The 24,641-nt window shown below is 36.1% G+C and overlaps 1 protein-coding gene across 1 annotated transcript in view; it reads right to left on the bottom strand.

Annotated features, from left to right (window-relative positions):
- The window catches only part of LOC115437735 (cadherin-12-like), a 291,164-nt gene that overhangs the window by 46,214 nt on the left and 220,309 nt on the right, over positions 1–24,641 (bottom strand). Inside the window, exons 11-12 of the mRNA XM_030161060.1 lie at positions 10,569–10,690; positions 195–309 (exon numbers count right to left, since the gene is read on the bottom strand). Of these exons, the coding sequence (XP_030016920.1) occupies positions 195–309; positions 10,569–10,690 (237 nt within the window). The remainder of the gene's footprint in view (positions 1–194; positions 310–10,568; positions 10,691–24,641) is intronic.

Genomic DNA, 24,641 nt, shown 5'->3' with positions numbered 1-24,641 from the left:
CATCATATCTATTAAAAACATGAGCTGACCAACACTTCTGTAATGTGTCTACTGATTCATCTTATTAAAGTATGCACAGACTCAAACACGTCTTGTTTAGTTTATAGATTTCAAGGACAATTTAAGGACACTGAACTGTCCCTCAACCCCCCCCCCCCCCCCCCCCCCCCCCCCCCCCACAGCCAGGCTCTTACTTCCAAAGTCTCGAACGGTGAAGTTTCTGTTGCGAAGCTCTTTGGGGGACTTGAAGAAGAACCTCTGTCCAACAGGAGGAAGGTCCTTATCCATTGCACTGACGGTCTGTATTACCTGCAACACATAGAGAGTATGTCAGATAGATATCCAATAAAAATCCACATACCTGCAGCTGATTCTGTGCAGGGTATACACAGAAAAGTAAAAATGTTCAGGACATGGGCACAAATAGACCAAATGTGAGTAGGTACAGGTCAAACCAGTGGTTCCAGGCACAACAAGCCCCGCCCCTCGCATGTATTGTAGCTTATTTTGGCATCGATCCAGCTGATGTCATCACATCTATGTCTATGTGCTGATGTCAGCATATCAATAACCTCTATATATGTGTCAAGTTTGAAGGAAATTGAAACAAAATTCATGATTTTATAGACATTTGAAATTTTGCCCATTATAAGTAAGTGGGAGAAAAAAACATTTGAAAAATTCTTTGAAAATTTCAACTTTGACCTACTTTTCCCAAAATGTAACCACACCTATTCTGGGTCACTGGTAATCTATAAACCAGGGGTGTCAAACATGCGGCCCGGGGGCCAAAACTGGCCCCCCAAAGGTTCCAGTCCGGCCCATGGGATGCATTTGCAAAAATTACACTTCAGATATTAACAATCAAGGATGTGGAACTCGTTTTAGTTCATATTCCATGTGCAGGAAAATGTGATCTCAACTAAAATAATAGCATAATAACCTATAAATAATGACTCCAAATTTTCTTAGTTTATTGTGAAAAACATAATATTACATTACACCTGTAAATAATGACAACTCCATATTTCTCTTTGTTTTAGTGTAAAAACTTGCATTAAATGATGAAAATATTAACATTTACAAACTATCCTTCAACAATAAAATGTAAAAAACCTGAAATTTTGTAAGTAAAATTTTAACATTATTCTTCCTGTTATTAAATATTTTGTGCCTTTGTAGATCCAATCCATAATATGCATGTATAAATGGTAAGTTGAGGTGTACTATTGTTAAAATTGCACTTATTTTTCTCAAGAAATCTCAATTTTTTCAGGTTATTCACATCATTTTTTGTTTGGATAGTTTGTAAATGTACATATTTTCATAATTTAATTTTGATTGCACTAAAACAAAGAGAAAAATTATGGAGTTGTCTATATTTACAAGTTATTATTATGCTATTGTTGTACTGGTCCGGCCCACTTGAGATCAGTTTGGGCTGAATGTGGCCCCTCAGCTAAAATGAGTTTGACACCCCTGCTATAAACCCAATTTGGTATGAATTCAACCAATAGTTTTGCTGCTAGAGTGCTAACAAACAAAGACACAAACAAGTGGTGCCAGGACCAACAAACTCCGCCCCTCACATATATTTCTCCCATTACAAGTAAATGGGAAGATTTTAAAAAAATGATAAAAAATTTGAACTTTAACCTACTGTTTCTAAAATGTAAGGAGATCTATTCTGGGTCACTGGCAATCTATAAACCCATTTTGGTATGAATTCAACCAATAGTTTTGCTGCTAGAGTGTTAACAAACAAAGAAACAAACAAACTGAACCAAAAACAACCCAAACCCTTCGGGGGGCGGGGCAATAAACACAAGAAAGAAAAAAAACTGAAATCTGAAAGCAGGACAATAACTTATTGATGTCAATCATCATTCTTTTGATTAAAGAAAGTACTGCTGTTGATGTTGTGTCATTAGTTTTAAGAGCGAGCCAGTTTTAAAAACATTCCGTTGGCCTAGTTTAAGTACATTTATCTTGACTTACATGAGTTTAGTTTCATAAGCCTTTTTGTTTTCTTCACTTCACAGGAAATACATTATTTAAGAGTTAAGGTGATTGTGCAGTCCTGCATCTTCACCGCAAAAGCAACTGCCACTGCCATCATAAAAAAAAAAAAGTGAAAAACAGATGCTCTGAAAAAACTGCAAAGGAAAATCATTTGATTCATCTCAGAGACAGGAGAGAGTGACAACTGGTGTAAAAATGTGTGGTGTTTTCAGGAAGAGTTTTCCAGTAACAGATGCTTGAAAAAATGGAGAAGGAGTTCGAAAAAAGGTTAATCTGTTATAGTATACTTAGCACCATTAAAAACATACGGGTCAGAATAACATGTATATTTGGAGATATATTAAATTAATTGTTAAATGTTTATATAATCAAAATAAATCATGAATAGCAATTTTTTTTTTCCATCAAGTGTATTTAATTTTTTAATGCCTCTGGACATCAGATTTAATGCTTTTTCATGCCATTTAAGGCATTAATTTTCACAAAATCTATTTAATGACTTTTAATGCTTTTTAATGACCTGCATAAACCCTGTTAGAGGTGTTGGTAGATGACGCAAATAAACATGTAAATGAGCTAAAGTTTTTGCATCAAACTATGTACATATTTTCAGTAACTTGGCTATGTTTAGTGATGTTAAGAACTTAATCTTCCCATTTTTTGTTTGGATCAGTATGTGTAGGGTGGGGAAGCAGGTATAGATATTCCATGGTTGTTCTGATTATTTCAGATTAGATTAGAAAATGCTCCATTAACTCTGACGTAGAATTCCTTTTTGGTTATTTTTGTTTTGTTTTGATTTTTTTTTTTTGCTTTGATTAGCATCTCCTGTCTCTTCTCGTTCTCCTCTGTTGCTTTTCTGTTATTGATTAGATTACTTGGAACACTCAGCTCATTAAAACATCAAACTTTCATAGAATCCATCTGGCCGTTTAAGCTTTTTCCCCTGGTTTCAGCGAGCGGAGTTGTAACATGGTGGATTTTATCAGCCAGTTTTAACACCGGTACGTCCACATAGCTGTAAAGTAACCAGTTTAAATAGTGTAAAGCCTGTGGACAATGTCAATATGGTAATTAGATGACATTGTTCAGGTTTGAACCCGCAATTCTGTATTTTTTTAAATATCTGTAATAGTGTAATGGTCACCGTCAATATGGTACAGTACAATATTTTTACATAGACTCTGCTACTGAAAACTGTACTTTTGTCTGTATTTTAATTTTTCACTTCATATGTCTACAGTGATGTTAGTTTCTTTTATGCTTATGTTTATGGGTGCTTCTGTGAAACTGGGTTTATTTTGCTATCTGGCATTTTTCCAACTTTTTAGACCCAATAATAAAAGACAAATTTAGACATATTTCCACCCAGGATGTACCTAATAATGACCTCAGATAAAAGCAAAAAAATAATATATTCTTGCGCTGAGCCATCCTAAAATTAATGAATTTTTAATAAAATATTGGGGCCAAAAATAGGACCAAAATTGGGACAAGCTACCTAGGTGTCAGTGCATTTGATCTGAAAACATGGCTGTAAATGGTCTTATATACCGCTATAAATAAAGACACTGTGTTAAATTTGTCAATCCTAGTGGTTTTTCAAATCCAGACATGTGGGTTTTTCATGAATCTCAGTCTCATTCCAGGTTTCATGTGTAACCCATCGTGTCCACTCGTGTTACATGCAGAACCTGCCCATTTAAATACAAATAAATTGAGTGATTTTGCAACAGTGGTCATTTTTGTGGAACACTCTACCTTGCATAATTGATTCAATTCCCAAAATGTACCTGTGAGAGAATAAAAAGATATTCAAAAAAATAGCAGCATGTAATTTTCATGTCCTTTTGACCGTGTTACATGCAGATTTTTGTATAAAAATAATATAAAAATGTATTTTATCTGAAAAGTAGTTTCTCATTTATCTCAGTAAAACAGACCCAAAATGCCTCCAAACTTGCTTCATAACATTAGTCTACATCTGGTTTGAATTTATAGCCCCTCTGTCCTGTTTTTAGGGACGAGTTTCATAGAAGCACCCATATACAATGGTTTACAGGCAGCGGAGATTTCAGGACCACGGACAGCGTCAACACATTCTTGATGTTAGTTAAGTAACTGATTACTTAAAAGTAGAAATAAACACAATGTATCTTCTAAGACAATGATAACAGTTTACAGAAAAGGCATTCACTGATGTAAAGCCACAGAAGGCCTGAAAATAATTTCTTGCCAGAAAAGTTTTAGTCTGATTCAGTAAATCACACTGGTCTACATATTTCTCTGCCTTGGAGATTAAATGTGTTAAATTTTACATTCTTCAATAAGATGAATTAGAAAACAAATGACAAAAGTGTTGGTTAGCTGATTTTTTTTTTAAGTATATGATAAAGTGTTGCTATAGATGTTTATGTACATTTACCCAATGGATTAATGTATCTTCCACTATAAATAACCAGTAAAGTGAACATATTGTAATGTGCAGACAGTGTTCTGGTGGCTCTGAGACAAACATTCCTTTTGAGTAAAACACATTCTCTCAGATGTTCACATTTTGACCCAAGCCTATATCTTGGAAACTACAGCCAACCAGCATTTGTGGCTTATTTTTTTCTGTGTTATTGACTCAAACTTTCATGACTTTAACTGTGGAGGCATTTTACTTTTAGCTCACTGTCAGTGGTTTCATAACCCATAAAGACCCAAAGAAACACCAGGGACCAAAAGCATCTACTGATCTAAACTGGTTAATTCCTGTTGATCCACTAATTCTATCAATCCATGTAAATAATTGGTGTAAAATACAGTTTGTCGTCTTTTCATGGTCATCAGATATGACCCATTTGGACGATCAGAGGCTCCGTAGTTACCATGGAAACACCGTCATCTTCTACAACACTGATTCACCAGTAAAACCCATGGAGTTGGATCAATGACAGTGGATGGACACACTGGGTTTATGTTCAGTTAATGATAGATTTTACTAAAATCTTAGGGTTTTTTTTTTTTAATGCCGGTTCCTCTGAGGCTGTACTGACTTTTCCTACATTCAAACATCTCCTGGGTGTAAGGAGAAGATTATTGTGTGCCTTGTACATCACTACCACTGTATTAAGGTCAACAAGATGTTGTATTTTCAGTAAATTCAGCTCTGTAAAAATATACATATACATTCGGAATAATTCTTATTGCCTTTTTCTTAAGTAAAAAGATAGGATTAATATTTGAATAGTAGTTATTTCCCCATATTTCTGCACCATAATTTAGGTATGGAAGAATGATCAAATGATATAGTACACGAAGTGAATATTTATCAAGTATAGTTCTCATTTTACCAATTATGGCTATGTTTTTAGCTAATTTTGTCTTTAACAGAATGACAATTAAAGGGCATGATCAGTAAAATAAACATAGTAAAATACCTGATTTTCACTGAAAAAATGCAAAAAAGAGGATAATATTATGATAAATGGTGATAAATCACTTAAGACAGAATAAATGGAGAGAAAAATTAATTTGGTAGCTGACACAAAAGTAGCACTGGGTCCTTATGGGTTAACTTTTTTGCAAATAAAACAACTGAAGCTATTTAATAGTCTCTTATTATGAGTCTATATCAGGGGTGTCCAAACTTTTTTTAAAGAGGGCCAGATCTGATAATGTGGAGACTGACAGGGGCCAGTGGTCCCTTCGGACGTTTTTTAAACAGTAAAAATTACATATAAAAGCGATAATTTTAAAAACAACTTTATTTTCATTGTCAAAATATCATTTTTTTAAAATGGCAATGTAACCAAATCTAAGCCACTCAGGTATGAACAAATTAAAAAAAAAAAAAACATTTCTGCCTTCCTTTCACATCTGGAGTCAGATAACATAGAACAAACTGTGTGGAGTATCTTAAATGTCCAAGAAGTTGATAAAAATCTTAACCCCACATTCATTTTAAACATGACTTATGTGAGTAATAATTACTCATATATTACTCAGTAATGCAAAGTCTGTTAACATTTAAGATGAAAACATGACTCTTACTGTTGTCTTTCACAAAATCATTCAGAAAGTAATATTTTGTGTCACATCTACAGGGGTTGGACAAAATAATGGAAACACCTTCACCTCAAGATGATAATGCCCCAATCCATACAGCTAGAACTGTTAAAGAATGGCATGAGGAACATTCTAATGAAGTTGAGCATCTCGTATGGCCGGCACAGTCCCCAGACCTCAACATTATTGAGCATTTATGGTCAGTTTTAGAGATTCAAGTAAGACGTCGATTTCCACCGCCATCGTCTCTAAAAGAGTTGGAGGGTATTCTAACTGAAGAATGGCTGAAAATTCCTTTGGAAACAATTCGCAAGTTGTATGAATCAATACCTCGGAGAATTGAGGCTGTAATTGCCGCAAAAGGCGGACCTACACCATATTAAATTATATTTTGTTGATTTTTCAAGATGTTTCCATTATTTTGTCCAACCCCTGTACAAGTACATAACACCAGCAGTTAGAGGCAACTAACCTGGCAACTTGGTATCCTGCCTTGGTGGTGAATTCACTGAACTCACTGGTTCACATGAAGAGTCACTGTTGTGAGTTTAAAGCAGCTTGAATTTGCTTCACTTTTTCCGAACGCTCACTCCCTGCTAGCTTGTCGTATGTGTTAGCATGTTTTGTCTGCTAGTGTCTCTTTACGTTGAATTCCCTAAACAAGGCAACAGTCTCTTGACAAATTGGGGAAACACAATCACCTCGATTTTCAGTGAAAAAAATGTGTAATTCCCATCTCTCCTGGAAGCGGCGGCCCTCACTGTCAACTTTCGTTTTTTTTTTTTAGAAATTAGCGAAAAGGGTTCACGGCAAGGTCACAGAGCCAGATAGAGTTAGAGTGGTGCTGCCACCATGAGGTGAAAGGAGGAACTGCATTTGGAACCTTTTATGATTCATGTACTCGGTTCAACAGTCCAAACGGGCCATAAATAATATAATATAAAACCGAAGCTGTGGGCCGTATAAAATCTGACCGCGGGCCGTGATTGGCCCCCGGGCCGGACTTTGGACATGCCTGGTCTATATGTTCACCTTCTTCCTCTAAATTTTACAGTGACCACGTAACTGCACATGATGATGATGATGATGATGATGATGAAGAATGACTAATGGATACAATAATGTAAAGCACTTTGAGTGTCCAAAAAAGCACTATGGAAAGCTAATTGATGATGATGATGATGATTATTATTATTATTAGTATTATTATTACTGATGACAATGATGATGAATGACTAATGGATACAATAATGTAAAGCACTTTGAGTGTCCAAAAAAGTGCTATGGAAATCTAATCCATTATTATTATTATTATTATTATTATTATTATTATTATTATTATTATTATTGATGATGATGAATGACTAATGGATAAAATCATGTAAAGCACTTTGAGTGTCCAAAAAAAGCGCTATCTAATCTAATCCATAATTATTATTATTATTATTATTATTATTATTATTATTATTATTATTATTATTACTATTGATGATGATGAATGACTAATGGATAAAATAATGTAAAGCACTTTGAGTGTCCAAAAAAGCGCTATCTAATCTAATCCATTATTATTATTATTATTATTATTATTATTATTATTATTATTATTATTATTATTATTATTATTATTATTATTTATGATGATGATGATGATGCACTTGTTGAGGCTACTCTAGGTACTATAGGTCAGTCTACTGGGAGTTCCATCCATAGAGCACACAGATCATAGTACCACCCATCAGTTTGACTGCTATGACCCTGAGGTGATCCTGAAGAATGGGTTCCAGTAGAGGTCACAGTCCTCCAGGATCAATACCAAGCATTCGAACTGTTCTGCAGGGACCTCATGACTCACTACCTTACTATGTTTGCCTTTCCTCCCTGGCTGATCTGTATGTTAATGTGGCCTTCATGAAATCCAAGTTTCACCTCAGTTCAACAGCTTCCAAATGACCACAGGCTGCACATGTCTGTATGAGCCACAAAGCCGTTACGATTTCATACACTCCATTTACATGATAAGACAAGCAGAAGAAAATAATATGTAAATGTGAACACGACGGTGAATACATCTGTTTAAAATGCAGTATATAGAAGCACACAGAGCAGAGGGGACTGGCGGAGGCGTTACCGTGGACATAGTAAACAGCTGCGTCTTCTCTGCAGCTCGTGTAGTGAAGCCAACAAGCCGAGCCTGTGTTTAGTAACTGTGAGGTTAATTGAAACAGTCAGCGCTGGTGTTTCGTCTGCTTCACATCCACTTCCCCCTGTCAGAGAAGTCTCTTTGCTTTGCTAGCAGAGTTGTATTAGTCAACAAACAGCTGCCGCCTCAGCCCGGGCCCCTGTTGGAGGGCAGAGTTACCATGCAGTTGGAGAACTTCAGCTCTAATTAACTGTCCAACTTGTGTGGACGATGCAACATCAACTTATATTCACAGACTGGAATAAATGTAGGGCTACTAGAGCAGAAACGACTAATAGATTTATCATTTCAAATCAATTTTAAAAAAATGATTTGATTACAATTTTCCTGAATCGAAGCTTCTTTTCCTGAATTTCGCTACTGCTAAACATTGGTTCCGCTGTTGTGTTTCACACGGACGCTTGTTGTGGTGCACATGACACCAGAATCATCACAAAGATGTACGTTAGTTATATCTTAAGTTATTAGTAAGTTGTACTCAAACCTGTTTGAGACTGGAGTGCACATATATATTTATATTTGTCGATGTCATTTGACTTTTTGTTGTTATAGAACGATAGATAGAACAATAGATAGAACGATAGAACGATAGATAGAACGATAGATAGAACGATAGAACGACAGAACGATACAGCAATAGATAGATAGACAGATAGATAGATAGATAGATAGATAGATAGATAGATAGATAGATAGATAGATAGATAGATAGATAGATAGATACTGTATTTTATAGGTAGACCGATATATCAGGCCAATATATCGATTTTTTTTTTTTTTTTCTCTAATATTGGCCATCTGCTTTAAGTGTTTTTTTAAAGCCGATAGTTGATCAGTAGTAAAAACGTTATAAGATATTTGATCAGGCACCTGTGTGGGCAGCACTTGAAGTTCAATAAATGTTATAACAGTACTATGTGTATGTGTATTGATTATTTCATTTATATTGCTGCATACAAATCTTAATTATCTGACTGTTTCAATAGTATTTTATGGTTAATGTGCTTTAAAAAAAATAAAATCTGCCCTAAATATCGGCTGTAGATATCGATCAAATCTGTGCAAAATCTGCATTGGCCTTAGAAAAATGATATCGGTCGACCTTTACTGTATATACCACAGATTTTTTTTTTTTTTTTTTTAAGATAAATAAAAATCTTACTATGAAGACTTGAAACTTTTCTGCTTAAAATAAGATTTTTACCATTCTATAATCCTTAGATAACACTGGTCAACAACAAATGTATTGTTTCAGTTTTTTGAGCTGATTTAGGATCATTTTGGTGCTGAATCCAAAAATCACATTCATTTTGCTCAGTCAGGTCACCTTTCTGAACTCTGCTACATATTGGCTTATTAACATTTGTGCTTACATTTATGGGCATTTTCACATCATATGATACAAAATTCTTTCATATTTCTTGCAATAAACGAGTTCTGAAGATTTTACTTTTGACAGTTTATGATTAATGTTTTTTTTAATATTACAGGTGAATGAAATGGCTTCGACTAGAAGATCTTGCAAAAATAAACCTGACGTATTCTGCTACATCTGCAGTGAACACACCATTGTACCTAACAGGAATCCTGTTAGAAAAGGATTTTTTTCTCTTAAAACCTATTTTGGGTGAGAACTATATAAAAAATCAACTGATAAAGTCACAAAAATGTAATCAATTTTGTAAGAAGATCAAATTTTTCAAAATCAAATTAGCAAAAAAACCTGACCTGATTGAGAAAAACAGATGTCATTTTTGGATTTAGCGCTGCAAAATGGTCCCAATTCAGTTGAAAAAAACCTGGACAACTTGCAAAAAACATTTTTTTGTAACCCAGTGTAATCTTTTCTTATTTTAAGAAAACTTAAGTGCAATTTTCTTACTGCACTGACAGATAATTTTACTTGAAATAAGACATTTTAGCCCAATAATGAGTTTAATTTTCTTATTTTTGTAAATGTCTTTTCTTTCAGTGTATTCATGTTGAACCTTCATAAAGTCACATCACTTACAGGACAGATAGAACTGAGCTGTTGCTTCATTTAGTCTTTCCAGTTTCCTCTGTCAAACTAAACTGAGCCGGTCTGGGCCATGCTAAACTCTGTTAGAGACTGCAGCGCACATATATATTGGTAGATGTCATTAGACTTTTTGTGATAGATAGATAGATAGATAGATAGATAGATAGATAGATAGATAGATAGATAGATAGATAGATAGATAGATAGATAGATAGATAGATAGATAGATAGATAGATAGATAGATAGATAGATAACTTATCAGAGTTTACCTGGCCGGCTCTGGAGTTTTCGCAGACGTATGTATCTGAAGGAACTGCCAGCTCAGGGGGAAACTCGTTCACATCCAGGACGCTGACGACCGCAGCCACTGTGGAGAACAGCAGCGGGTTGTCTGCGAAGAACGACATGAAATCACACGTAATTAGACAAACAGCCATTAAACGAGGCAGAAGAGGAATGACAGTCAGCGAAAGTGTGGATAAAAAGTCCTTATTCGGGCTGATCCTGCAGAGACACAGTGACAGACAGATACAGGTGTAGAGGCATATGGGAAACAGAGCGCAGCAGAGTGGGAAATACATGCACTGAACACACACTCATTAGTTCACTTAACATTTAATCACTTGTATGAGTAACTCCAGCCCTTAGTCTTCTTACGTCACAGTGTTTGGACATTACATTTCCATATTTGTCAGTTTTCGTACGGTTTTCTTCAGCTACTAAATGACTTAAGTAGCTGAAGATCAAGGTGTGTTAAGGATACTTTGGTTTGTTGGAGCTTTTGGATCATGTAAGATTTATCTATGGTTTAAATAACCTAGAATAATTTAATAACTGTGGTGAAAGAACTGAACTTATCATCACTTACTTACATTAACCCTTTCATGCATGACGTCCACATTTAAGGACACAGTTTAACCTTTTCATGCATGAATTGTGAGAACCTTAGTCAAGATTTTTTTCTTCAGTGTTTTTATTCCTCCTTAGGCAGGAAAAAAACAATGTGATCGAGTTTTTTTTTTTTTTCTATGGAGTAACAAAAATATCCATGCATTTAATTTTTGAAGTAAAGAAACGCGTTTAAAACCCAATATCAGAAAGTGATATGAAAACAATGAAATAAAAACATTTTTAATGCTGCTAATCTGATGTCTTCTCACATTTTTACATATTCTAATGCTAGTAATTACTCACTTCATGGAGATAATATGCAAAAAACCCTTCTTGTCTAACAAATAACAACTGATTTACACTTAAACATGTTAGTGCAGATCAGGTTTATCAAGAACAGCACAGTTACAGTACTGGTCTGAATGTCAGTGTATTATGGGATGATGCATAAGTGTCCACTGTGTCAGCTGATACGGAACTAAAACATCAAAACCCATGAATATACAAGAGAACAGCTGGAGAAGAACTGTCCACTGGAGTGACCTATGCATGAAAGGGTTAACTCACTTTCCAAAGGGTTCTAAAGGTAATATTCTCCAAACCACATGGGGGCAGTCTGTACAGACCCTAAGTACAATGAACAAAAGAATCATCTTAGTTTTAGAGTTTGGACTGATCTGGGATGTCATAAAATTAACCTCTAAGACCCAGATATGGGTTTACTTTCCATGTGTGTGGACAAGAGTTCCACAGCTTTATACAACAAACAAAACAAACAAAGAAAAAAAACCACACAAAAAAAAAAACTGTCCACCGTAAATGACAATCCATACAAAAAAAAAAAAAAAACATTAAAAAAGGCATCTGAAAACAATTATTTAATTAAAAAAAGCCAAAATTTGAACTTTCTTGGAGCTCAGAAGGTTAAATATCTTCTTAAAAACACACACACACACACACAAAATCAAAATGCATTTCGACTTTAGCCTAATTTTGAGAAAAAAAAAATCAATCTAAAAAAAATCTAGATACTTTTTTTTCATAATTCATGCATGAAAGGGTTAATTTCAAATTTGTGGTTAACCCATTAAGATCCAATGCTATTTTTGTGGCAATTACAAAAATGATTTTTCTCTCTATTTAACCTTTCTTAAATGATTTATCACCATTTATTGTAATATTATCCTCTGCATTTAGCATTTTTAAACCAAAAATCATGTATTTTCCCACATGTAATTTACTAATCATGTAGATGTTCATAAAAGCTAAGATTAAATTTGAGGATTATTATATCAGAAACAGAGAAAACTGAAGAAAAAGTGACTTTTTCAGCAAATCTATCATTAACTGAACGTAAACCCAGTGTCTTCATCCACTGTCACTGATCCAACTCCATGGCTTTTACTGGTGAATTAATGTTGCAGAACTGGGGTTCCCAAAGTGGGGTACAGGTACCCTCAGGGGGTACTTGGTAGAAGTACTTGAAATTTTTGGGGAAAAATACTTTAAATAAGTCATCATGTACCGAATACAAAATAAATAGTAAGAATTAATGCTGAAATATAAAACACAATAAATACGTTCAAATAATAAAACTGACATTCCTAACCCTATCTTATTTGAATATTTTTATTTTTTATAGTGTTATAATTGTCTGCCATCTTTGGTAACATTTTAAGAACATTTCTGTTTTATAAACTGAACATCAAAAGAAACTTATCACATATTCTATGTGATGCCGTTTCACACCATTTTATTAAATATGAAAACAAATTCTTTCTTGTTCTTAAAAAAAAAAAAAAATTAACAAACAAAATACAACAAACAACAAAACAGTGGATGAGTATCCAGAGGAGAATGTCAGATATGACAAAGGGCAGTTCAACAAAGTTCACATTTAGCAACAAGCAACATTATTAATCCACAGCAAGTCAAAGACTGACCAAATGGTCCAGATCCAGGTCCTCAGTCCTGGGTGTGTCCTCCTGAGCCCTAACAGGCTGGGCACCTTCTGCACACGCTCTGGATGGACCTGGATTAACCCTTCTTCTAGTGAACTTTGTTGAACTGCCCTTTGTCATATTTGACATTCTCCTCTGGATACTCATCCACTGTTTTGTTGTTTGTTGTATTTTGTTTGTTAATTAAATGTCTTTTATTTTTGGTAATTTGTTAAAGCACAAACCATTTGTTTTGTTTTGTTAGAAAGACTAATGCCAAAAACTCACACGATTCACATGAGTTAAATAAGTTAAAAGAAAATATGTTCAAAGATATCTAGGCTAACTGGTAAAAGTAAATAGAAAACCATGCACAGTATCTGCCTCCATAAGAACAGACTAGATATTAAAGTGATGGAACCAACAAGGATCATTACCAGGTATATTTGTAAGTAGCTGTAACGTTCCCATATATATTTTATACATTTTATTATAACATTTCATTTATTAATTGTTGAATTTAAAAGAACAATAAATATGATGTTACTCAGAAGTACTCAGTACTTGAGTAATTTTTTCATTAAGTACTCTTTTACTTTTACTTGAGTAATTATTTGGATGACTACTTTTTACTTGTACTTCAGTAATATTTTCCTAAAGTCACAGTACTTTTACTTGAGTATAATTTTTGGCTACTCGACCCATCTCTGCCTATCTTCTCTGATCTTCCAGCAGTAGTTGTGTGCTGATGGTGGAGGCTGAACCACCGTCTTCGTCCACTAGATGGAGGCAGACACTAATCAAACACTGCCGTAACATCCTGCAGTGTGTATTTGCAGTGTGTGTCATCTCCTCTTCAGCTCCTGTCAGATAATCTTCCCCAATCATCTTGGATCATCCAACCATTTCAATTGCACTCTTGTTTTTTTTTTTTTTTTTCCCACTAATAAATGACAAAGCGAGAGGATTTATAATGTTTCACAATCTAATGAGAAGGGAAGACGGATTTGTGACTTTGCAGCCCTTTGCCTCTTGAAGAAGCTTACAAAAGGTAATCATACGGTGCACAGATAGTGTGGATGAGTTAAGCTGCTCGCTCACATTTACTAAAATTAGTTTCCACCACAGTAGCTGCAGCTGCAGCCGCACTTCAACCAAATGTGCAGATAAGTGGGAACAACCCTTTGACAGCTGGAGTCGCAATGTCACACATACAGCTCAGTTTAAGACACAGCAGCACTTCCTCTCTAAGTGGTACACATCAAAAAGTATTATTGCGTATTCATTCAAATCCAGTGTTTTTGAGGCCAATTTACACTTTTTCATGCTAATATAATATGAACGAATGAAGAATTGTTAGGGAAGCCATGTCATGGTGAGTTCTTTTCCTTTCATTCATTCATCATCTGAACCCGATTCATCCTCACTAGGGTCATGGGGGACGCTGGAGCCTATCCCAACTACTTAAGGGCAAAGTCGGGGTACACCCTGGACATGTCACCAGTTCATTGCAGGGCTGACATATAGGGCGTTTTCATACTGCGTACCCGAGTCCGTATCCGAGTACGTTTGACCCCAAAGTCCACTGAATTTTATCAGTGTGAATGCAGACATTCCGTGCTCGGGTATCTTACCAGAGTCCAGTATGGTATGTTGCAGTGTAAAGGCGATTCGAGCCCAAGACAGGAAGTGACTTAATCACCACTCCAACAAAGGAAGTGACCTAATCACCACAAGACCACAGACAGCGCTCCTGTTGTGTCCTGAAAAAGCCTTGGATCCTTGTGACACGGACTCACCTTATCGACCGAACCACTCGGTGATATACCAGGGACAACGAAGGCCGCTCTTCTTCCCTTTACCTCAAACAGGCTAACAGTTAGACAAGTATTGCCACCATTGTAGACAAATGAACAGAACAGTCACTCAGTCGATATGTAAGAGTTAATCATCTTCTGACCTCTGTCTTTGTTGGATTGCGACAGAATTCCTTCCACACCACCACCTACTGTTTGGGCCCTGTAACATGTACTTGTACTCTGGCACGGGCCGTGGTACGTACTTTTGAATGCAACATGTGTGGGAAAGGTGTGAACATTTATCTAATGCCACATTTCCACTTTGTGGAACCGGCTCAACTCAGCTCGACTCGGGTACCAGGTCCTGGAGACCATTTAAATTACAGGATACTACTGACTTTCCATTACCTGGACGTCATAGCGATGTGGCGCGTTACTTCCATGTCGTCTGCTCAGAGAGTTGCTGATAAACTCACTTGTTGTCTCGTCAAGCTCATGCTGAATTTTTTCGTCGGCCACCAGAGACTGAATCTCCTCGACCGACCATGGTGCAGCTTTCGGGCTGTCATCATGTGGATTAACCTACCGCTATATTTACTGTAAACTTCTACATCTGTTTTTTGTAAAATGATGGGTCACAGAGACAACTCTCTGACCAATCAGTGGTCTGCAGTGTTTGCATGTCATGTTTTAGTATCTGCGCCCCAGTCTTGGACCCTCTGCAGAAGTGATACCAAAAAACTAGTCCCGAGTACCAGATTCCAGGTCCTTTTTCATAATGGAAATGCAAAAAGGCCGAGTTGAGCCGGTACCACCTAGTGGAAACGTGGCATAAGTACGATACAGACTCGAGTACACTGTACAAAAGTCATCATAAAGACAAACAACCAATCGCTCTCACATTCACACCTATGAGCACTTTAGATGAACTGATTAACCTATCAGTGCATGTCTGTGGATGGTGGGAGGAAGCCGGAGTCCTTGTAGAGAACATGCAAACTCCACATACAAAGGTCTCACCCCTATCGACTGGTGTTGGAATGGAACCCAGGACCTTCTTACTGTGAGGTACGAGTGCTACCCTCCTCACCACCGTGTCAACCTGTGTTTTCCTTTCAATCATAAACAAATCTCACCAATAAACATTTGCTCGCTGTTGCTGTTGTTTATGCATTTGCTTGTTTCCTCTACTTTACCAGACAGCAATTGGTTTTCATTGTTTTATCCCAGTATCTGTATCTGCATATCTTATATGGGTAATGAAATCTGTTTACAGGACACCTGCTGTTGTAGTGTCCTATCTTCTCAGTTCTGGCTGCATTGTGATTATGTCTTAATATGTAGATTAGGTGGGCACAGCTGGCAGACTTGGCATGGCCTGTCACAGAAGGAGAGAGGCTCCTGGGCTTTTCTTAAAACATGGCTGCGTTTAAGCTACATGGGAGGGAAGGGACTCAGATGTGCAAAACTAAAGACATCAGGTGTCCGTCAGTCTTCCTAAGGACATACGTCATATATGTGCAGTGCATAATATATTCATAGTTCATCAGTTCAGTTCAGTTTATTGCCATTTGTGGTAGAAAACCACATTGGAAAAAAGGTTCAATAAGCTCAAAGTGCATAGTCAACATTTAAAGGGGTCATATTTTGCTAAACCCATTTTTCTTTTATTAGTCTTTGGTTCATTTATTTGTGTATTTGGACCCTAACAGTTCAAAATGTTCAAAACTGAGCCTTCCAGGTGCTGCAAAGCTATCTTTATATTCATTTTGGCAAACATCTAATAGATTTCTACAGCCTGTTTTAATTCCTGATTAATTTGTTACGTTTTATAACTAGTTACGTCACGACATTTGCACATATACACTGCAAAATTCTAAATCTTACCAAGTGCATTTTTCTCATTTCTAGTCAAAATGTCTCATCACATTTAAAATAAGACATAATCACCTAAAGAGTAACTTATTTTTTGACAATAGATCTGGAAAATCTTATTACAAGAAATCTTACTAAGATAAATTTCACTTGTTCCACTGGCAGATTTTTTTGCTTAATTCAAGATTTTTTTTTTTTTTTTTTGCTTAATTCAAGATTTTTTTTTGCTTAATTCAAGATTTATTTGCTTAATTCAAACAAAAAATCTGCCAATGGAACAAATGAAATGTATCGTGGTAAAATGTCTTGAAACAAGATTTTCCAGATCTGTTGTCTAAAAATAAGTTACTCTTTAGGTGATTATGTTTTAATTTAAGTGTGATGAGATATTTTGACTAGAAATAAGAAAAATACACTTGGTAAGATTTAGATTTTTGCAGTGTAAGGTCAAGACTTCTGACGAGCATTTCTCTGAATACGACATAATTGTTAGTCAGCAGCAGCGGATGGAGTCCATTCTGAAAATATGCCAAAACTTCGAGCCAGTTATCTAAAATGTTCAGTTGTTGGTTGTATTAAGTGGCTGAATGGGACAGAGCAGCACAGCCAACAACCTGGAGGGGGTGGAGTGTGAAGTGGTTCATTTGCATTTAAAGGGCCAGCACTTAAAACCACCTTTCTGGTGTCATTACTCAGAAATAGGGTTGAAGATGGACCTGTGGAGTTGAATGAATGAAGAATTCAGACCCAAGCAGAGCATTTACAGTTTATGGAGACCACAGGGAAATGTTTTCAAATGCATAATTCCATTTAAAAAAGCAAAACATCACTCCTTTAAATAGACACACGAAGCATTGAACACTGTCATGATCAAAACATAATAATAAAGCAAACAAATATGAAATAAATATGTCAGTAGTTGCACTGGACTACCTCTTCATTTGCTATAATCTTTCTAATGCACTTTTTATTTTTTATTTTGCATAGTTATTTTAAAATAGAACATGGTTAAAAAAGCATAAAAAATTCATGTTTCCCCAAAGCAAATATTTACGCCAAGGTGCACATATTAAGTTAGGTGTATCTCATTCCTTCCTGTTCACTGGCAGAGCTTATGTTCTTCTGTTATATTCTGCAGGCAGGGATTAGTTACCCTGATGTGGCACCACACACATGCAAGAAAAAAAAAAACACTGGTAATTGCCTATTGGATGGTGATGTTACTTATAAGAATAAAATGACTAACATGGTAAATGTGGTAACGCTGTATAATGATTGCAGCCTTAGCCCAAATTGTACGTTCAGGGCTGTAGATACTTGTACATAGAAAATACAATTTCCCTGCATACTATTTGCATATATATTTCTAGACCACAAATGGGCAAAATATGACTGAAGGGCTGAAACGAGCCTGCAGAGCATCTAAATCCTGTAGTGTCAGACAAGACAACACATGAAAGAATGCTAAGTACGCCACAGACTAGAAAAGAGAAGACATAAGGTCTGGGATTGTAATTTTTACAGGATGTTTTTACAGATTAAGTGATCAACCAAGAATCCAAATGACAATTAGTTAAATGCTGTCACATAAGCTAATACCACCCTTCAGTAACATGTACAGTGATAATCAGACAATTAGCAAGATGCACATTCAGATAAAAGCTGAATGTGCATTAAACCCATAAAGACCCAAACATCCACTGTTGACCAAAATAATCTGATCTGAAATGTTTAAGACCTGTTGATCCACTAATTCTATCAATACGTGTAAATAATTGGTGTAAAATACAGTTTGTTGTCTTTTCATGGTCATCAGATATGACCCATTTGGACGTTCAGAGGCTCTGTAGTAACCATGGAAACACTGTCATCTTCTACAACATTGATTCATCAGTAAAACCCATGGAGTTGGATCAATGACAATGGATGGAGACACTGGGTTTATGTTCAGTTAATGATAGATTTTACTGAAAAAGTCACTTTTTCTTCAGTTTTCTCTGTTGTTCATATAATAAACCTCCAGTTTACTCTGTGTTTTTATGAGCATCTATTAGTAAATTAGATTAGTAAATTAAATGTAGGAAAATACCTGATTCTCACTGAAAAAAATGTTAAATAAAGAAGACAATATTACAATAAATGGTGATAAATCACTTAAAGCTGTGTATGACTTTTGTCACCAGTTTTTCATCAGATCTGTCCAACCTCCGTCATAGCCTAAGTATCATGAATCTGTAAGTCTTTCCGTGATTACTCACCTGAATCTCTTCCCTCACGGTGAATAATTTCTAAGTGTACTCCACCATAAACAAACCATTTATTTACAAACAGAGCCAGTAGGTCACTCGGGCATTTTCGGAAATTTGTTGCCACGTGCATCGTGGGAAGCGGAGCTCCACGCAGCCGTATTATGGCAACAGCACCAACAAACACGGAAATGGCTTCATCGCCTCTTGCTACTGCAGCTGTGTGGAGCTTCACTTTCCACAAAGCACATCGCGACATCCATCCATCCATTGTCTTCTGCTTATCTGGCGCCGGGTCACGGGGGCAACAGTCTAAGCAGGGATGCCCAGACTTCCCTCTCCCCAGACTCCTCCTCCAGCTCTTCCAGGGGGACCCCGAGGCGTTCCCAGGCCAGCCCACAGACATAGTGTCTCCAACATGTCCTAGGTCTTCCCCGAGGCCACCTCCCGGTGGGACATGCCCAGAACACCTCCCCAGGGTGGCGTTGTTGCAGTCCTCAGTTGTTTCTTCTTCATAGGGGCTTCTGAACTGCTCTTAGTCTGGCCCGTCACCCAGGACCTGCTTGCCATGGGAGACCCTACCATGGGCATAAAGCCCCTGACAACATAGCACCCGGGATCATTCTGGCACTCAAACTCCCCCACCATGGTAAGGTGGCAGTTCAAGGGGGAGTTCATTGCATCGTGGGGGAAGAGCCCAAAACTCCACCGCTGCCACCGCCTACCCTGCTGAGACCGGGAGTGGGTGGGAAGACGGGGCAGGGGGAGTCAATAAACCTCAACCTCATGTGCCCGGGATGCCGTGGGGGGCTGTGTGCCTGCTGGACTGGGCCCCGGTTGGCGCGGGTGATTGACGCGACCAGGACGCATGTCGCGACAAATTTCCGAAAGCGCCCAAGTGGCCGACCGGCTCTGTTTGTGAACAAATGGATTGTTTATGGTGGAGTACACTTTGAAATTGTTCACTGTTAGAGAAGAAATTCAGGTGAGTAATTATAGAAAGACTTTCAGATTAGTGATTCTTAGGCTATGACTCAGGTTTAAAGATCTGATGAAAAACTGGTGACGAAAGTCATACGTAGCTTTACGTGAATAATGACCATTTATTGTAATATTATCTTCTTTATTTAGCCTTTTTTCTGTGAAAATCAGGTATTTTCCTACATTTAATTTATTAATCATATAGATGTTCGTAAAAAACACAGTTTAAAGTTGAGGGTTATTATGTGAAAAACAGATAAAACTGAAGAAAAGGTGGCTTTTTCAGTAACATACATCATTAACTGAACATACAATAAGTGTCTCCATCCACTGTCATTGATCCAACTCCATGGGTTTTACTGGTGAATCAGTGTTGTAGAAGATGACGGTATTTCCACGTTCACTACAGTCTCCCACAGCTTTGAAGTGCTTAAATAAAGTTGGTATGGTATGGTATGGAATGGAATGATATGGTACAGTATGGTAACACTTTTCTTCGGTTAAATATTCCTAAAACTGTCAGGCCAATGCAAAGACTGACCAATAGAATTGTTTTATGACCAAAAAAACAAACAAACAAAAAAAAAAAAACGGAAGTCCAAAAATGGACTTACAAGGTTTCTGCCTGACAGCAACAATATTCATAAAGTTGTGGACCTTAGTGCAAATAGGTCTTGTTTTGTATAAAAACAAAAAACCCTTTCTATCCATCAGAACACACACTGGTCCATGATGGAAAATGGAAATTGCGTTTGTAATCAGCAGTAAAATACACCAGTGGAGCTCTTGACAAACACAAACCTACGCTCAGTTTTCACCTCTTTTGCATCCAGAGTGCCTCATGTTATAAGACAATCTACTGAAATGTAAATAACAATGGACTTCAGATGTCAATGTAAACCCGACAGGACTCAGACTTGTTGGATTAATGTCTGACTCCTACCATACTGTTGAGTATCAGTGAATGTAGAGGACATTTCAAACAGATAGGAGCACTGACGTTATGTTGGGTGTCATAGTTTGATGCGTCTCTAAACTCTAGAACAGTGTGTTTACACACAGTGGTGACATCATTAACAGCACATCAGTCAGGATGTGACAGTCATTAATGTTGTGTGCTCTGCAGCTGTTACACTCCAGGACACCAGGTTAATAAGGTGACAGGTTTTTATACTGCTTATAATTACATTCAGAAATGCCTCGTATAAGCAACGATTTGAAGAAAAAGAGAGATACCAAGGAGATGGTGAGTGAGAGGAGAGTTTTTGTGCATGTTTCTGAAGATGTTAATTAACTGTGGGCTACAATTTAGTCTTTTGTGAATTAGTTTTTACACTCAAACTTTATTTTTACCGAATAGATACAGTATATGTTTTCTAATATACATACTATACATGTAAATGGGAGGAATACAGCATTGGAACTGCTCCTTATAGAAGATAATTTTTTCTAAAACCACAAAGTTACATACTGTTATTAGTTTCAGTCACATGGGTGCGTCTATGAAACTGGTCCCTAAAAACAGGACTAATGTTATGGAGCAAGTTTGGAAGCACTTTGGGTCTATTTTAAAAATAAATATTCACTAAGATAAAAGAGAAACTATTTTTCAGATAAAACACATTTTTATATTATTTTGCTATTATTTTTTATACAAAAATCCACATGTAACACGGTCAAAAGGACACGAAAATCACATGCTGCTATTTTTTTTTTTTTATATATCTTTTTATTCTCTCACAGGTACATTTTGGGAATTGAACTAATTATGCAAGGCAGAGTGTTTCACAAGAGTGTTGTAAAATCACTCGATTTATATGTGTTTAAATGGGCAGGCTCTGCATGTAACACGAGTGGACACGATGGGTTACACTGGTCTACAAGGAAAATGCTTCCAGAATAAAAGTAATGAAATTTTACCACATGAGAGTCACTGATAAAGAAAAATCAAGTCAAAAAGGCTGGTTGGCTGAACTTTCCAAGATACAACCTTGGGTCAAAATGTGAAACTCAAGAATTAACAAGAGAATGGGTTTGACTCCAAAGGAATATTTGTCTCAGAGCTACAAGATCTACTTCAAAACACTGTCTGCACATTAGAATACATTCACTTCACAGGTTCTATTTAGTGGAAGATCTATAAAACTATTATATAAATGTACATAAACCAATATATATGTGGAATAACACTTAATCATATACCTTGAAAACATCAACAAACCGGCACTTTTGTCATTTATTTTCCAGTTAATCTTATTAAAATACGTAACATTTAGCGCATTTAATGTCTGAAGCAAATCATTTCTAAAAAATTGTAGACCAGTGTTACACACGAAACCTGGATTGAGACTGAGATTTAGGAAAAACCTGCATGTGTGGATTAGAAAAACCACTAGGATCATCAAATTTATCACACTGTCTTTATTTATAGCTGTATATAAGACCATTTGCAGCCATGTTTTCCAGGTCAAATGCACTGACACCTAGGTAGCTTTTTCTGTCCCAATTTTGGTCCTATTTTTGGCCCCAATATTTTTTTTTTTTTTTTGCATTTATCTGAGGTCAACATTAGGTACATCCTGGGGGGAAATATGTCTAAAATCCTCTTTAATTATTGGGTCTAAAAAGCTGGAAAAGTGCCAGATACCAAAAGAACCCAGTTTCATAGAAGCACTCATATATAAGTGTCCAGAGGCAGGTATGAATTGTTACAACTTTTTTTAACAGCACATATTATGCTTATTGTGTGCATAAGATTGACCCTATAAATCTGTAAAACCCACAAAGACCCAATGCTAATTTGAGGGTATTTTCCAAATGACCTTTCTTATGTGATTTATCACCATTTATTCTTTTTATTTTCTAATTTTTTAAAATTCATTTACTCTATAATAATAATAATAATAATAATAATAATAATAATAATAATAATAATAATACATTGGTTTTATATAGCGCTTTTCTAGGTACTCAAAGACGCTTGAGTAACTCTGTATTTTGCAATTTTTCACTGTAAATCATGTATTTTCCTACATCTAATTCCCTATACTTAAGTTAGATGCTCACAGAAACTTGGTAAATTCAAAGGTTATTTTACCAATACAGAGAAAATTGAAGAAAAAGTAACTTTTTCAGTAAAATCTCTCATTAACTGAACATAAACCCAGTGTGTTCATCCACTGTCATTGATCCAACTCCATGGGTTTTACTGGTGAATCAGTGTTGTAAAAGATGACGGTGTTTCCATGGTAACTACGGAGCCTCTGAACATCCAAATGGGTCATATCTGATGACCATGAAAAGACGACAAACTGTATTTTACACCAATTATTGACATGGATTGATAGGATTAGTGGATCAACAGGTATCAAACATTTTAGATCAGTAGTGTTTGGGTCTTTATGGGTTAATATCAAAGGGAAGTGACATGACTGTGGCAATCAGTCAAGGAAGAAAAACTCCTTGATTGATTGGTTTAACCCTCAAAGACCTAAAAAGCTGCTGGTGACTGATGTCATGTTTTTGTTGTTGTTGTTTTTATGTCATTATATGATGCCATTATATTTAATACCTTTGGAACTAGGGGTGTCAGAAAATATCGATTCTGCAATATATCGCAACATTTCATTTCACAATACTGTATCGATATTAACAAAATACTGTATCGATATTTTTAGGTATTTATTCAAATGCAGATATTGTGGAGGTTCATTTAGGTTTTTCGTTTTTGTTTGCATTTTATTTATTATTATTTCACACTCTTTTATTCAATGTTAGTTCCTTTGTTGGTATTTAACTCAAATCCTGTTCTGATGTTAGTTCTGAATGAATAGAATCTGAACATTTGAACAGGATCTGAAACTGTAATGTCTGTAAAACAGAATTTCAGTTTGAACACAGGAACATTTTGTGATGTAGCATTAAATCCTGTTGGGATCAAATAAAAATGTGTTTAGTAATTGTGCATGTTTCTGGTATAATTCAATTCTTCAAGGAAATAATCATTTAAAAAAAGAAACAAACAAAAAATTGCCATTTTAACAGTATCGTGATATATCATAATATATTGTATCGTGATCCCAGTATTGTGATTGGTATCGTATTGCCAGATTGTTGCCGATACACAGCCCTATTTGGAAGTGTTAACCTTATCAACACATAGAAAGAATTCAGGCAAAATGCATTTTCTCAGCTTTTCATCCTCATCACATTTGACCCATTTTGACGTTCAGAGGCTCCGTAGTGAACGCTGAAACACTGTCATCTTCTGCAACTTTGATTCAACAATAAATCCCACACTTCTTATAATGTTCAGTTAATGACATGCCGTGCTACAAAAGTACATTTTTCCTTCAGTTTTATCCGTTTTCATATAATAAGCCTTGGTTTTACTCGGAGCTTTTATGAGCATCTACATGATCTTTAGATTAAATATAGGAGAATAGGTGATTTTCACTGAAAATATGAAAAATGCAGACAATAATACAAAAATAAATGGTGATAAATCACTTAGCAGAGGATAAATGTAGAAGTTGCCATGAAAATAGATGCAGGTCTTTAAGGATTAATGAAGCAGAGTCCTTGCTATGGACAAAAAGAACAAATCCTCA

The sequence above is a fragment of the Sphaeramia orbicularis genome, chromosome 17 (genome assembly GCF_902148855.1).
Source record: "Sphaeramia orbicularis chromosome 17, fSphaOr1.1, whole genome shotgun sequence".
Classification (NCBI taxonomy): Eukaryota; Metazoa; Chordata; class Actinopteri; order Kurtiformes; family Apogonidae; genus Sphaeramia; species Sphaeramia orbicularis.
Note: the sequence above shows the minus strand (reverse complement) of the source record. Positions and strands in the feature narration are given on the sequence as shown.